Source organism: Mytilus trossulus, chromosome 11 (genome assembly GCF_036588685.1).
Source record: "Mytilus trossulus isolate FHL-02 chromosome 11, PNRI_Mtr1.1.1.hap1, whole genome shotgun sequence".
Lineage (NCBI taxonomy): Eukaryota > Metazoa > Mollusca > Bivalvia > Mytilida > Mytilidae > Mytilus > Mytilus trossulus.
Window position 1 is genome coordinate 57,904,772 of NC_086383.1, and position 14,439 is coordinate 57,919,210.

Sequence of the window (14,439 nt, forward strand, 5' to 3'; positions counted from 1 at the left end):
TCAGTAAAAACTGTCAAAATATGGCTCAGTTTCTTTTAGTATAGAGAATCTGGTCGGTCTTTTTTTAAATTTTCAGTATCTTTTTTTTTTATTTTAGAGTATATTTTGTTTCTGCTTAATTAAATAGGAATTATTCTCTTGTATTTGATTAAAAACAGTTCATTTAAAAAAAAAATTAAAACGATTGCAAGATTGTATACAGTGAAAACAAAAATTAGAAATTTTTAAAGAATCTGTCTCATTTCTGCCTGCTGAGATTAAAAATCTACCTGTTAGAACACAACTGTTCTGTTACCTGTTGAAGAGATTGTACCATATAGGCAACTTAATAAATTAAGACCAAATATCTAAGTTTAACAAAAGAGACAGTAAATTTGATTCTTAAAGGGAGGCAATAAATTTGATTATTAAAGGGAGACAATAAATTTGATTATTAAAGGGAGACAATAATTTTGATTTTTAAAGGGAGACAACAATTTTGATAATTAAAGGGAAACAATAAATTTGATTATTAAGGGGAGACAATTTAGCAACATTTGATTGTCTGTTTAATTAATCAAAGTGACTAGTTCAGTACACATGAAACATAACACATTAAAACAAATAAAATATAAATATTGAGATATAAAAACAAAAAACTACTAGAGGAAGTAAAATAATAAATAAAAGAACGAAAGATTTAAATAAGAAAGAATAGCATTCACTTGGTTCAATTTTCTTTGCCTTTTAGAACCATGTTGGCCTGTGAAAATTACAATTCTGATAAATTGAGGTCATCATTTATCTGTGTGATGTATATGTACAGATTTTTTTGTTCTTTAGAAATTTTTTGTTCTTTAGAAATCACAAATGGTCAATGTTCATATGATCTAGAATTAGACATGCGAGTACAAAACATTAAATATTACTTTTCAAATACTTCAGAAAGTCATCAAGATTGTTGGCTATGGTTTATTTATTCTAAAAACCCTTATCAAATAAAACGATAAAAGCAATCAAGCATGCAAAAAAATAAAAGAATAACAATAAAAAAATGTCAGCCTTAAATATTGATACTATATTTTTCTTTTCAAATCTTGGCTTGCCTATTTTTCTTCAAAAATGGCCTTTCTTTTTCATAAATTTGATCATTTAAAGTTAAGTATGAAACTTTAAATACTATATGCATCTACAAAGTTACTGAGAACTCGAAAATAATACTAAGTGTAACTTATCGAAACTTAAAGAAAAAAACATAACCATGACTTATCTCATAAAACAAACTTTAATATTCTAATAGGCACGTTCGTCTTGTTTATCAAGTTTTTAATGGATAAACTACCGGTATGTCCATCAGGCACCATTTTGGTTGGGATAAAAATTTACAGCAAGAAATACACTGTAGTTGGGTGTTATGCTTGACATCCTTCAACTAAAATTGGAATTTCGTGGGTGAATCTAAATTTATTGAAAACTTAACAAAAACCACAGTTTTCAACAATCTTGATGCAAAAGTTAATCGAAATGAATTTTCATTCTGGAAGTATATCAAAACAAAAAGTACCAAATAATATTAGATTTACTCACTATATGAATCGTTGAATTTGAATTTCAAAATAGACAATGACCGCTATAAAATTAACTCTCCTTATGGATTGATCTACAGCCCAAAAAAATCACTAGAGTTAAAATGAAAAAGAATTCTATAGGAAAATTCAGCTGGTCAGATTCAACATGACTGTTAAAATATATCCTTTAAAAATGGATTAGATATAAAAAAAAAAATAATGTCCTTTTCTATAGAAAAAAATGAACTGGACGGATTCGACATGACTGTTAAAATATACTTTGTAAAAATCAAAAAATAAATATGAGAGACGAAATAACAATAACAATTTATCATTCACACATCCATACCCTTATAAGTGATGATAAAAGAATTCAAGAATTTTGTAATGTCCTCTGAAATTCAATGGAAGCTTGGTGAGAAAGTTGGATTTTAACTGGTTTCAAAAATATCAAAATCAATCAAAATCATGATAATTAAATGGAGAAACTTAAATTTGACTAGCAAAATGGTCACATAAATTTTCTGAACTAAAAAAATGTCTGCACTGCTATATCAGCCATTTTTTTAGTGACTTTTAATGACTGAAGTTATGTCATGAATGTAATCTATTTTGATCTTTTCTTGTTCTTTTTTTTTCATGGTTCATTATTCCTTTACAGATATTTTTTTATTCTCTTGAAGCTAAGGACTGTCAATTTCATTAAAACTCTTTAAAAAGTCACAAATGGAAAAATTTAAAAACTAAGACTTATATCTTTTACCATCAATTATAATTCTGAACATATTCCTGCTGTTCTATAACAATTCAACCATAACAATTAAAGTAATAACAATTATCATAAATAATAATCATAACAATCATAAAAATCATAAATATCATGTTTGTTCTTTTCAATCATAACAATCATAAAAATCATAAATATCATATTTGTTCCTTTTCAATCACAACCATATCAAAAGTCATCACAGTTATCAAGTTAATACAGCTCTCTATCAAAATCATATATACAGTAAGCACAGTTATCATATTTATGTTCCAATCACAATTGTGATTATTTGTTTCCGATTGGTGGCAAGAATTTTCCTTCTTCAATACTGGTCTCCTGCTTATGCAATTTGTCCTCCGATAAATTACTTTCTTCCTTCCTTCCACTTTTGATGGAGGTTTTTGCACTTGGAGCTGTAAAATAATGAGGACCTACATGATTAGTTTGGTAAAGCTTTGTTCTATGCTAATGTCGTTACATATATATCTATATCTATTATCAGATAATATAATGATTTGTGTGATTTAAACGCTTACACTAGTTTCTTATGATTTGTGTGATTAAGACGCTTACACTAGTTTCTTATTATTTGTACATTTTCACTGTAGTTACAACATGTATAAAATTACCATTGCATGTTATTACTGAGTTAAGATCAGTTAATGGTTGTACTTTTTGTCATTCATTTTGATGGTAAAATTATGCAAGCTTTAATTTTTTTTAAATATCACACATATATAATTTTTTGTAACCTTCTGTGTAAATAAACACAGGTATTCTGGTTACAAAATTATAGCTTTGATAAACTGACAAATGGCAAGTTATTTCCTTTTGATGCAACTTTAATGACAACATTTTCACAACATATATTGTTATATGCCATCAGAAAAAAGAAATTAATGGATTTCATACACATGTGAAATTATTGGTTTCCTTTCACGTGTGAAAATATCTAATTTCTTTCACAAGTGAAACCATCGATTATATTTGATTGGGATATCAGAGTTTTCATTGCAGTTTATCATGTTGTTTTTCTTTTTTTTTATTTGTATGATATTGTATATGTGGGGGATTTCTAATGTTGAGCTCATAGTGCAGTTGATGAGGGTAAACTTTACAATAAGCTTGTTGAGAGAAAAGAAGAATCTGTGACTTTTCTCAGATTAATTAAGTGCACCTCTTCAATGTCTTTAAATATTTTTCTTATAAACATTTTTAGAGATGCTTTTGCTCATTAAAAAAAAGAATGAAAGGAATTGTACCAGAAGTCATTTACTTTGAATTATAATGATATTCTAATGGATAAATGTAAATAAACAATAGTAGAAATTTGCTATAAATAAGCAAAAAAAAGGCATTCTATAAATCATCAATAAATTATTGTCATATAAAACTGCAAATCTAATAAAGAAAAAATATATACTAAAATTCAAACCTCATATAATTTTTCTTTTATTTCATACATATCGACAAAATCAATAGTTACCTCCAAGTGTTATTATGTAAGAATTGTGTTAAATTGTATTAGTGTGACATAAAACCACAAACAGACAGACAGACAATTAAACAACAAACACACAATCAGTATTTTTTTATCATTAGTGCAGCATAAAATGGCCCAGCACTAAGCTACGCGTATATCCTACTCTATCATAATAGATATTTATCTTCTTAGAGAACGTGTTTTATAAGAATTTATTCTTATTCAATTAGTAGCCTATAAATTAGAATATTGACGAACTTAAAATAATGATGAAAGGAAATTAAAAAGTATTTTTTAAAGAGAAAAAAGGAAGAGGGATTCCAATTAATGTCAGGTTTATAAAAAGCAGGCAATAAACATGATTGGATTAAAGGAAGGAAAAAGGCGGGAAAAATTCAAAGAATTACCAATAGTTTTAGTTTCATTAGTGTCTGGATTATTTGAAGACAGACGGAACTGAACAACTGGAACTAAAATATAAATTTAGAAAACTTTAATTATTATTATTCCCAGAAAAAATTGACAATCTAATATAACTTTTCCATGTGAACCATAATTTTGCATACATTTTTAAATTTTAAACCATCATCAACTTGTATGCTGTGTTTCAAGTTGATGTGAGAACAACTTCCTGGCAAACTATCTTCATCCAAAACTTAAATCTGATACAGACATACACATAGACCGTAAAATGAAATGAAATGCACCACTTCTATCCTATAGGGTATACATTTAATTCAACCACTCAAATATTGACTACTGACTCCAAAAAATGTGTGCCCCAGTGACAAAAACTTGCTTATATGAGTAAGCTGTAGTCAGGATTAAAGACAGTTAAAAAATCTTAAGCTTTTCTCTTCCCTAAACTTCATACCTATCGAATTTATCAAGAAGAAATAGAACACACCTTTTTGGGGTGATGCTTGTTTACAGAGTAAATCCATCTAGTATCAATTTGGACAGTCAGCACTTGCATTAAAATCCTGTACCACTCAAAATATGTCATGAGGGCAAATAAAATCCTGTCTAAATGAGTAACAACATTTTCAAAGCCAGATTTTGTAATGCATCATGAAAACACAGTTACAACTTCTCCAGTCCAAAGAAATTTTGTCCTCATGTAATTTAGTGTATTATTTCAAAGCAGTACACATTTGACTGTGATCAGATGAAGAGATATTTTAGTGTATGAAATGAGTATGACCAAAACTCAAAATTCTCCCACAACTTAGGGGAGTTCGCTTCTCAGTTTAAAAAATAATTAGCTTTTCAAAACACTAGTTTATATTGATAGATAATTGATAAAGGAATCAAAAGAGCAAAAATATATATATTTAGGTCAATGTGCTTGTTTTCAAGATATTAGCCATTAAAATTTTGGCAGGGAAAATATTCTCTCTTGACTTTTTATAGCTTTATCATTGACAAGTTTTAAGTTCTCAAAAACCATTAAAAAATAATTAAAATTTTATAAGACTTTTATAGATGGCTTATAATTATACATGTAAAAGATTTATATAAAACCAGAGAATAGACCACTTTCGAGTTCATTTATCACCGGAAAAAAATCATCAATTATACATGCATTTATCACCGTCGTTTGTGCATTTAGGGGCGTCGTCATTTCCATTCCAATGTTGAGCCAGTGGTTGGAAAACTATAATTCTATATTGTACGAATTATTCGGCAAATCGAATTCTCAAAATTGACAACCAGCACTGCTGTCATTAGGGAATAGTCATTAAGTACCTATAGAACCACAATTATTTCTAGTTTATCCTGCACAAAGACGATCACTAAGATGTTGATGAAAGTAAATAGTGCAGGGATACAGGCGACCCCCTCTATCTGGTAAATGACGTCATAAAGGTGCGTATAATTGACAAGTTTTTTTTCGGTGAAGGATGAACTCAAAAGTGGTCTATTAAAAAAAATCAGAAAAAAAAACCACCAAAATATGACAAGCGAACTTCCTTCAGAGTGTAAGTAAATTCAAAGCCATTAGTGAATTTTGAGTGCCCCAAAACCAATCTACTGTTCAAATTGAGTACCTGTTATTGTTACCAGTTTCCTGGAATTTAAATCAGTAATTTTAGTTTTCTATAATCTATTTTATAAAAACAATTTCTATCAGTTATTTTAGCCTGTCTAAACTACACTGGATTTCAACATATAGGATTAATGTGACTCATTTAGTTACTTTTAGAAACTTCAGAACTACATAGCAACCACTTTACAAAGAAAAGATAATTCAAATAGAGTTATTGCCCTTAGATCTATTAAAAAAAAAAATGACAAAAGCAAAATCTGTTGGGTTTTTTTCGGCAAATTTTCAGATAGTTAAAAATATTTTTGAAAAGAAATTGCCACACCAGCTTAATAAAATCTCAAAATTTATCATTGTCATAATAGAAATACTAATTTAAAAAAATCCATATTAATATCAAATGCCAAAAAGAAATATCTAACTATAATTCTTGTGCTTTTGCCAAACTTAGTGCTTTCTAGAAAAAAATCTTTTTTAAAATCATATAATATTTATATTTCAATTAATTGCAAATGTTTGTGATAACCTTTAATCGAATCACCACAAAACGTATATTTTTAAATAAATATAATAGCCAATGCTTATAGCAGCCATCAAAATACTTCCATTTGAGAAATGTGTATCAGTAGTTCTGAAGTAGCTAAAACAAGGAATTACTAGTTTCTGGTCTACAGTGCTATCACTAGGGCGCCACACAAATGTCTTACATATCAGGATTTATGTTGTTGAAAGTACAATCCCAAATTCAGTGGTACTTTAGGCTTGTGGTCTTTAACTACTATTAAAGTAAAAATACTCTTCAAACTCTCTGACATAATATTGCACAAGCTGCTATCATTGATATTTGGAAATCCTAAACTTACATCTCTTTTCTTTTATCAAATAATCTTATGAGTAAAATTTCTTGAAGAGTTGTACATATTTCAGTATAACTTAAGATCAATTTCTTAAAGATTATCTCCCTTAGGCAATTCAATACGGTAACTAACTACCTCATGCTGTTTAAGAGAGTCAGAACAACTCATTCAACCAATAAAAAATTGCCAGCATCTAAAGCATTATAGGTAATTTTCAATTTGATGCATAAAAAAAACCCAAACAATTCTGTTCTGCCATTGGCTAACTATCAATTTTTCTTACCAATTATAATCATTGATGCCATTGGTGGAACAGTATTCTGGTTGGGGGTTTTTTATGCATGAAAATAAAAGTAAAGTTTGAAAATATTACCCATAATGCCTCAAATACTGAAATGGTTGATCGACATCACTGATGATATAAAAAGCAACCTGCCATCTGTCACATTATATACTACTGTAACGTCATTTATTTTCATGGATTTCAAATTTCATTGACAAAAACCTTAAATTGTATTGTTTTATTGGCCCATATTCTGATTTTGCTTGTGCATAAAATTTGCAAGGTACTTTTTATGATTTAATCTTGACTGTGAAATTTGCAAAGCTAAATTTCAAGTCCTAACAAAACTTTCCCTTTTTAGAATATTTCCTTATCTACTCAAACCTAAAAAATACCATTAAAGGATTTATTCCTTATCATAAGCAAGAGTACACTGACAAAATCATTTTCCCACAATTTTGGAAGCAAGCTGAGTGCTGTTCCCATATTAGTGTGAAAACTGTGAACAAATGAGTTTTTTAAAAACCAAATCAGCAAAAACATGACCTAAAATAGTCGATGATAAAAAAAAATCATGCGGTTTTAACTTCTTCATTTTTTTTTTATATCAAGAAAATCTAAATGTTTATAAAATTTTGTTACCTGTGTACTTACGATAACCAGAATATAATTTTTTCCACACAAGCCAGTTTAATGGGGCTTGGTAATATTGCCCTATTTTCACTTCAGGAATTTATAGAAGAAAAAAAATATGCATTCTGAAATCTTTCATTTTACTGTTTAATTATCTTAATCAAGATCATAACACTGAAGAACTTTTGTGTGTTTGATTTGCATTTATGATGGATTATTCTTACTCTATCAATCATCAAAAGACAATATAGTTTTAATTTTACGTAACAAATGAAATTACTTACAACTCTTAAAAAAGTCAGTGAAAAATAAAATTGCAGAACAAAGTTTGGCATGAGCAAATGATGTGTTGACAGCCTTCAAGTCCACAAACATTTTTCATATTTAAAAACACCCAACTTTTTCACACATAATCAGCTACAAAAACAAAATACACTCAGCTCATTCTTAGCCATAAAATTTCTGCACACCTTAAATCACAGTTTCATTTACACTCAGTTTAAAATTAGCATGAAATATGGACATTTATCTTTTCCATTCATATTTTTTCAGGAAAAAACTTTTTTTTTTTTAAATCAATACCATTACACATTGGTCATTGAAAATATTTGCATTTTTACACATTTTATTCCAATATCAGAAAAATTAAATTATTCAGAAACACATGAATGGAATTACAATGTGTTTAAAAATACCAATGGTAGTTCACAATCTGATAATAGATATCTGAATGTACTTTTCACGGCTCTCTTCCAAAGATTGAATGAATTTCTACTTTTTATATTTGGTTGACATAGTTTCATCAATTCTATTTAATTTATAGTTGCTTCTGACATTTTAAACCTCTAACTAAATTCTGTATAAACTGGCTAATTCCAAGTCTATATATATATATGCACTAAAACAAAATTGGGCCCAGCAGCTGCCTTATTTGGAAATATTCTACAAAAGGAGAACTCCTCACATTTATTTCTTGTGAAATGATTAAAATATTTGCTTTTCAACAATTTTGTAATAAGTCATAAATGAAAACGAAGTTCACAGAAAATTGTTCAATTTTAAAATGAGGCTGATTGAGAAAGAGTACAATGCAGATTATCTTATATATAAAAAAAAATATACTTTCAATGGTATAATCAAACACAGTGTAAAACAAATCTGTCCAAATTTCTATGACAAATTATGTCACAAATACAGAACTGAGCTAACTCACTTTTCACATGTTGACAATGGATATATTTTTTAATGCTACAATGCAAACTTGGCTTTAAAAAACCCAAACTTAAAATTATGTGTACAAAAAAATAGCTTATCAAAATTGAAGATATAATAATATTTTTGTTTTATCTTTATAAATTTAAAGGAATAAACAATGAGGACCTTGGTAGACTGAATAATACTTTTATGTTCAATATTTTTCACATTGAAGTTCAATTTGAATGTGAGGCGTGGATACACTGACAATGGTGGGCAGAAAAATATTCTTGTCATTTGTAAAAAAAAATCTTCAGTTCCATGGTATTTGTTGATTGAATTTTCTTTAAAGCATAAGTTTTCAAAAGAAACCATACATTTTTTTTCAATTTTTCTTGTACATGGTCAATTGAATTTAAACATTATCAATATGAAGACCAGTGCAAAATAAAATATTTTATATGTCTTAAAGAAATTTAGTAAAACACAGAAAAAGTCTAGTAGCAGAAGTCATTTGATATTGAAGTCTTGTTACGTTGAAATATCTCTTAATAAAATTCAGTCTGATCTTTCCCTTGCAAGACTTCTATATAGTTGGACCATAAAACTTTGATTGGTTAAAAACAAAATGATCTTAAGATTTTATTTCTTCAATTTAAAAATATCTCAACAACACCAGTACGTGACCCAAGAATACAGAGTCATCTTTCATGAAAGACAAGAAAGTGGAAAATTGGTGAAAAAAAGAGTCCAGAAGTTTATACTGTGTTTTAAGTATGAAACTTTCAATTCACTTTTTAAATATTTGTTAGAAATTTCTATGTTCTTACTAGGTACATTCTAAGGAGAGTTTTGGTGAAAGAAAGAGTCCTTTATCCAGAAGTTTACATTGTGATTCAAGTATGCAACTTTTGAATTCAATTTCAAAATATTTGTAAGAAATTTCTATGTTCTGTCTAGGTACAATGTGTACATACCTCTGGCACTGAGTTGTTCTTCATGTTTTTGTGTATCAGCTGAGGCACCAATTGGGGGCACTCGTTTGGCACTCTTTCTGTCCTTTAACGTTACCCTCCATTCTTCTGACTTTTGGGTATCTATAATGGATGGTAACATTCTTTCATTTATATTTAAATTTGCATGAGAGTTCCATGACTTCTATATATTTCTTTACGGCACTATGTTTTATATATATATATAACAGTCTTTCAATATATAAATGAGATGGGGTATTACCCATTGAATTCCTTTATGCATGAACGATTTTGGCAGTCAGTATATAAGGAAGATTTGAGGTGTGTTTGACAAATGTGACGCTCGTTACAAGATAGTAAGAACTAGGTTAGTTTGAGGTGTGTTTGACCAATGTGACGCTTGTTACAAGATAGTAAGAACTAGGTTAGTTTGGTATACTATTCCCAACCCTCCCACCCTTTTTATATTTTAACCTTATCATTTCTATTCGACTTTTGTATGGTAAATATTGATTCATTTATGTATGACTATTATATGTATTTATGTTGAACATGTTTAATTCAAAGGCGATCTTGTTGCGAATGCATGACCCCTATACTGTGTTTGGTATTTTTTCTAAGATGTATAGTTAAGACAAAATTTATTTTCGGAGGAGTGATACGAGGGAGTAAATAAAAATATATTATAATGCCATATTATCTTTTTTTTACATTCATTTTCATTTGCTAAAATTGACCATCAAAACAACAGTTCATATTGCAATCAGCTATTTTACTATACAGATAAAGCTATACGTATAAACATAAGCTTTATACATCAATGACCCCAACTAACCTATAAGCCCCGCCTCCTTATTGTATTTCATCAACAACGCCACGTCACGACCATGACAACGTAAAGCAACAATGGTCAAACTTTTATGAATTTAAACTTTTATGTCTTCAAATTGGTTATTTATATACCATGGTTATCAAATGTTATCAATTAAGTTCATTTTCCCTTTCTAATTCCTTAATATGAATTCCCTTTTAAATTGTTAGGATCAACAAATGTTCAATTGCTACAATATTATAAAAAATGCCCCTGTTAGGACACTACTTCAGTGAAATTAGGTCCAAATTTGAATCATAGACATATTATAATAAACAATCATGAAGTTTTATCCATTAAATAAATGTGTTGTTCGGTCACTTGTTGAATATTTTTCTATATTTCAATTCTTGAATGACTATTATTAGAGAATCTATCAATAAATTCAAAACTGAAACGTTTTTATGGACAGAGAAAATTGGTGATTTAAACAGAATGTCAAAAGACCCTAATTCTGACCTTTAACCGGAGGTTGTGCTGGCACTTTATAAGGATCTGGTTGTCCAGAAGATTCTGATTGAGCAGGAGATGGCCTATGACTAGGTTTAGTTTTGTCCCTATTGGACTCTCCACGTGGACGTCGGTGGACCAAACCTTCCTTTATCCACTCATGTTGTAAGGCCTCTTCTGGTGTCATTCTAATACTAGGGTCCCATCTACAAGGTATAAAGACATGTCTATACTTAAACTTCTGTGGGATGTTATCTCATGAACATCAGTCTGCTTACTTTCAATATGTGTACTGAATCACTATATATATTTATATTTCTGCATGCATTTTTCATTTTTGTAATTGAAATAAGGTTCATCAATACTTTTCAAATAAAGCTGAATTATAGATATTTACAAAAAAATGAACTTCAAATTAAAAAAAACAAAAAAGAAAGAAACAAAAACCAATCTGTACTACAGGCCAATAGAATCTACACAATATTTTCATAACAATCAAAATAGCTTCTGGTCTGTGGCTATACATGTTGCCATATAAGAGGGAGGTTTGATTAGCCATACAACCAGGTTTAGCCCTCCCTTTTTTTCTTATTAAAATGTCCTGAACCAAGTCAGGAATATGACAGTTGTTATCAAATAGGTTGTTTCTATGTATGTTGTAGTTTGCTTTTTGTTGCAGTTCAGTGTATCTTTTGTTTTGTTGTTTTCTTCTGACAGCTTAAATGTTCCCTCAGTTTTAGTTGGTAACAATGGACTTGATATTTGCTTCATCAACTTATGACTAGTGAACTTCAGTAACCTACTGTTGCTTTTATTTATCGAGAAGACTTCTTGTCCTGATACAACAGAAAACTTGATGTATTTTGTTTGCCTTATATATATAGTAACTTACTCTAAACATCTCCGTATAAAATCTAAGAAGTTAGCATCGCTAGTTTTAACAGCCTGCTGTAAGTCTTTAGATCCCACTCGTCTCTTCTTCCCTTTACTGTTTGTAATACTTCTAGGATTACCCTTGGAATCTGTGGGGTACACAAAATAGTAATTGTAAATATATATAGCACAATATATTGAATTCAATATTTGTCTTCCATTGATCAGAATCACAAAAGAAAATATTTGACATCACAGAACAAAAATAAAAGGGTTTTGCCAACTTGGGACAATATTGACAGCAGTTCTACTACATGAAGAAAATTCCTGAAATTGAAAAATTATTTTGAAAATTATTTTATAATTTTTGAGTCAAAATATATTTGAGGGCTTTAACTTCAAATGACTTGGAAATGTTAAAGGGAGGCCTGGGACTGAAGATGGCTTAAATATCTGATTTTACCTACTTGCTTGTATGATATTGTATGAAAACAATGGTGATATTTTTGACAATTAGAGATAATCACAATATCAAAAATTATCTCCTGGTTACCTATTGCAATATATCATAAAGTAGTAATCCCATCAAAAGTCTTACCAAAAAATAATCTCCTCCTGGTTGCCTGTTCTAATACATTATTTGGAGGAAGTCCCATAACTTCCATGATACAGGCTAGCTGCTCCACCTCATTCTCCCCAGGAAATAGAGGGTACCCTGTGTATAACTCAGCTAAAATACAACCAAAACTCCACATATCTATAGGCATGGAGTAAGGCAGACCTAAGATCACTTCTGGCGATCGGTAGAATCGACTCTGGATATAAGTATATACTGAAAAATAATAATCAAAGTTACTTAGCAGTTTGTTAGATTTATACAGAAAACATGTTTTAAGGGAGATAACTCAAAAGTTTAAAAATCAATTTTTATACAATTTTATTACGGGATTGCTGTCTTTTCTTTTTATACAATAATAATATTGCATAGAAGTTTCATAAGATTTCTGACATTTAATTGGCTGAGGCATTCTGAAAGTTATTTATCATTTCCGTTTAAAATGCAACATCTATGACTGCCTATGCTGTCAGTGACAGCTTTAAAAATATGCAAAGATTTGATAAGTTCTGTGCTTCATACAAAAAGAGCTTCAGTCAACTTTTCCACACCAATAAAATTTACAAAAAGAAGCATTCAATTCTTAATAAATCACAAGATATATTGTAGCACTTACCACGTTGATGCTCATAGCAACTTGAGCCGAAATCTATCACTTTGATTGAACTTTGACCTCTTTGTCGTAATAATATATTTTCCTGAAAAATAGAAAAAATTTTAATATAAAAATCTTGCACTTATTCATAACATATTCATAACAGAAAACCCAGTGATTCAATGACTTTATCAAATCTTTATAAAATTCCCAAAATTAGAGAAGTGAAACAAGAATGTGTCCCAAGTACACAGATGTCCCACTCACACTATCATTTTCAATGTTCAGTGGACCGTGAAAATGGGATAAAATCTCTAATTTGGCATTAAATTAGAAATATCATATTATAGGGAACATGTTTATTTAGTTGCAAGTTGATTGGACTTCAACTTCATCAAAAACAACCTGGACCAAAAACTTTAACCTGAAACGGGACAGACGGGCGGATGGACGAATGAACACACAGACCAGAAAACATAATGCCGATAAATCGGGCATAAAAATAATGGAATAATGTTCAAAATAAAATTCTCTTACCTGACATAACTGCTTTTAAAATACTTGAAGAAAGAAATTTTAACATCACAAAATACAGGCAACTTAGATGTTTTTAATTATTGTATAGAACAAATGGCATTCAGTTTTCAGTTTAAGCCATACTAGCAGAGGATTAGTTACTGTTACTGTTCAGAAATTAATTTGTGCAATTTTTTTTGGAGTTTTGGAAGAATGGACAAAAAGGCAAGATTAATCATTGCCATTTCAGGAAAACCTGCATATCATCCATCACAATAAGAAATCTTACTACTTTAATACTCACTCAGTTACATTATTCTCAATATCAAAAACCTCGCAATAATTTCTAACTTTACAGTTATCCACCAGTTTCTACAAGGAAATGCCTGAACCAAGTCAAGAATGTTTTCCATTTGCTTGATATGTTTGAGCCTTAGATTTTGCCATTTGATTAAGGACTTTCCTTTTTTAGTTTGGTAATTTTTTTATTCTTCCCTCTCTTTCATAGATAACCAGGTACAACAGTGCTGTACAATTAATTGTGGGATGCTGATGATATAGTCATACTTACTGGTTTTAAATCACAGTGGATTATTTTGTCTCGTTGTAACAACTTAAGACATTGTAGTAGAGAGAAGGCAAATCTACGTATTAAAGCTATACTAAATCCTTGGAAGTTGTTCTTCTTTATCAATTCATATAAATTCATACTGAAATAAAAATAAAATGAT

At 29.4% G+C, this 14,439-nt stretch overlaps 1 protein-coding gene across 11 annotated transcripts in view; it reads right to left on the reverse strand.

The window, feature by feature from the left end:
* Positions 1 to 1,077: 1,077 nt before the first annotated feature.
* Positions 1,078 to 14,439, reverse strand: part of LOC134691349 (dual specificity tyrosine-phosphorylation-regulated kinase 4-like) — a 109,385-nt gene continuing 96,023 nt past the window's right edge. For 3 of the 11 annotated variants that reach the window (XM_063551823.1, XM_063551826.1, XM_063551824.1), the window contains exons 7-14: positions 14,280 to 14,418; positions 13,214 to 13,295; positions 12,580 to 12,813; positions 12,001 to 12,130; positions 11,118 to 11,314; positions 9,791 to 9,910; positions 4,207 to 4,269; positions 1,080 to 2,747 (exon numbers count right to left, since the gene is read on the reverse strand). In XM_063551823.1, the coding sequence (XP_063407893.1) occupies positions 2,602 to 2,747; positions 4,207 to 4,269; positions 9,791 to 9,910; positions 11,118 to 11,314; positions 12,001 to 12,130; positions 12,580 to 12,813; positions 13,214 to 13,295; positions 14,280 to 14,418 (1,111 nt within the window). In that variant the 3' untranslated portion in view covers positions 1,080 to 2,601. Of the gene's footprint in view, positions 2,748 to 4,206; positions 4,270 to 5,818; positions 5,871 to 9,790; positions 9,911 to 11,117; positions 11,315 to 12,000; positions 12,131 to 12,579; positions 12,814 to 13,213; positions 13,296 to 14,279; positions 14,419 to 14,439 lie in introns of those variants that run through there. The other 8 variants (XM_063551827.1, XM_063551825.1, XM_063551818.1 and 5 more) reach the window with 7 other exon arrangements.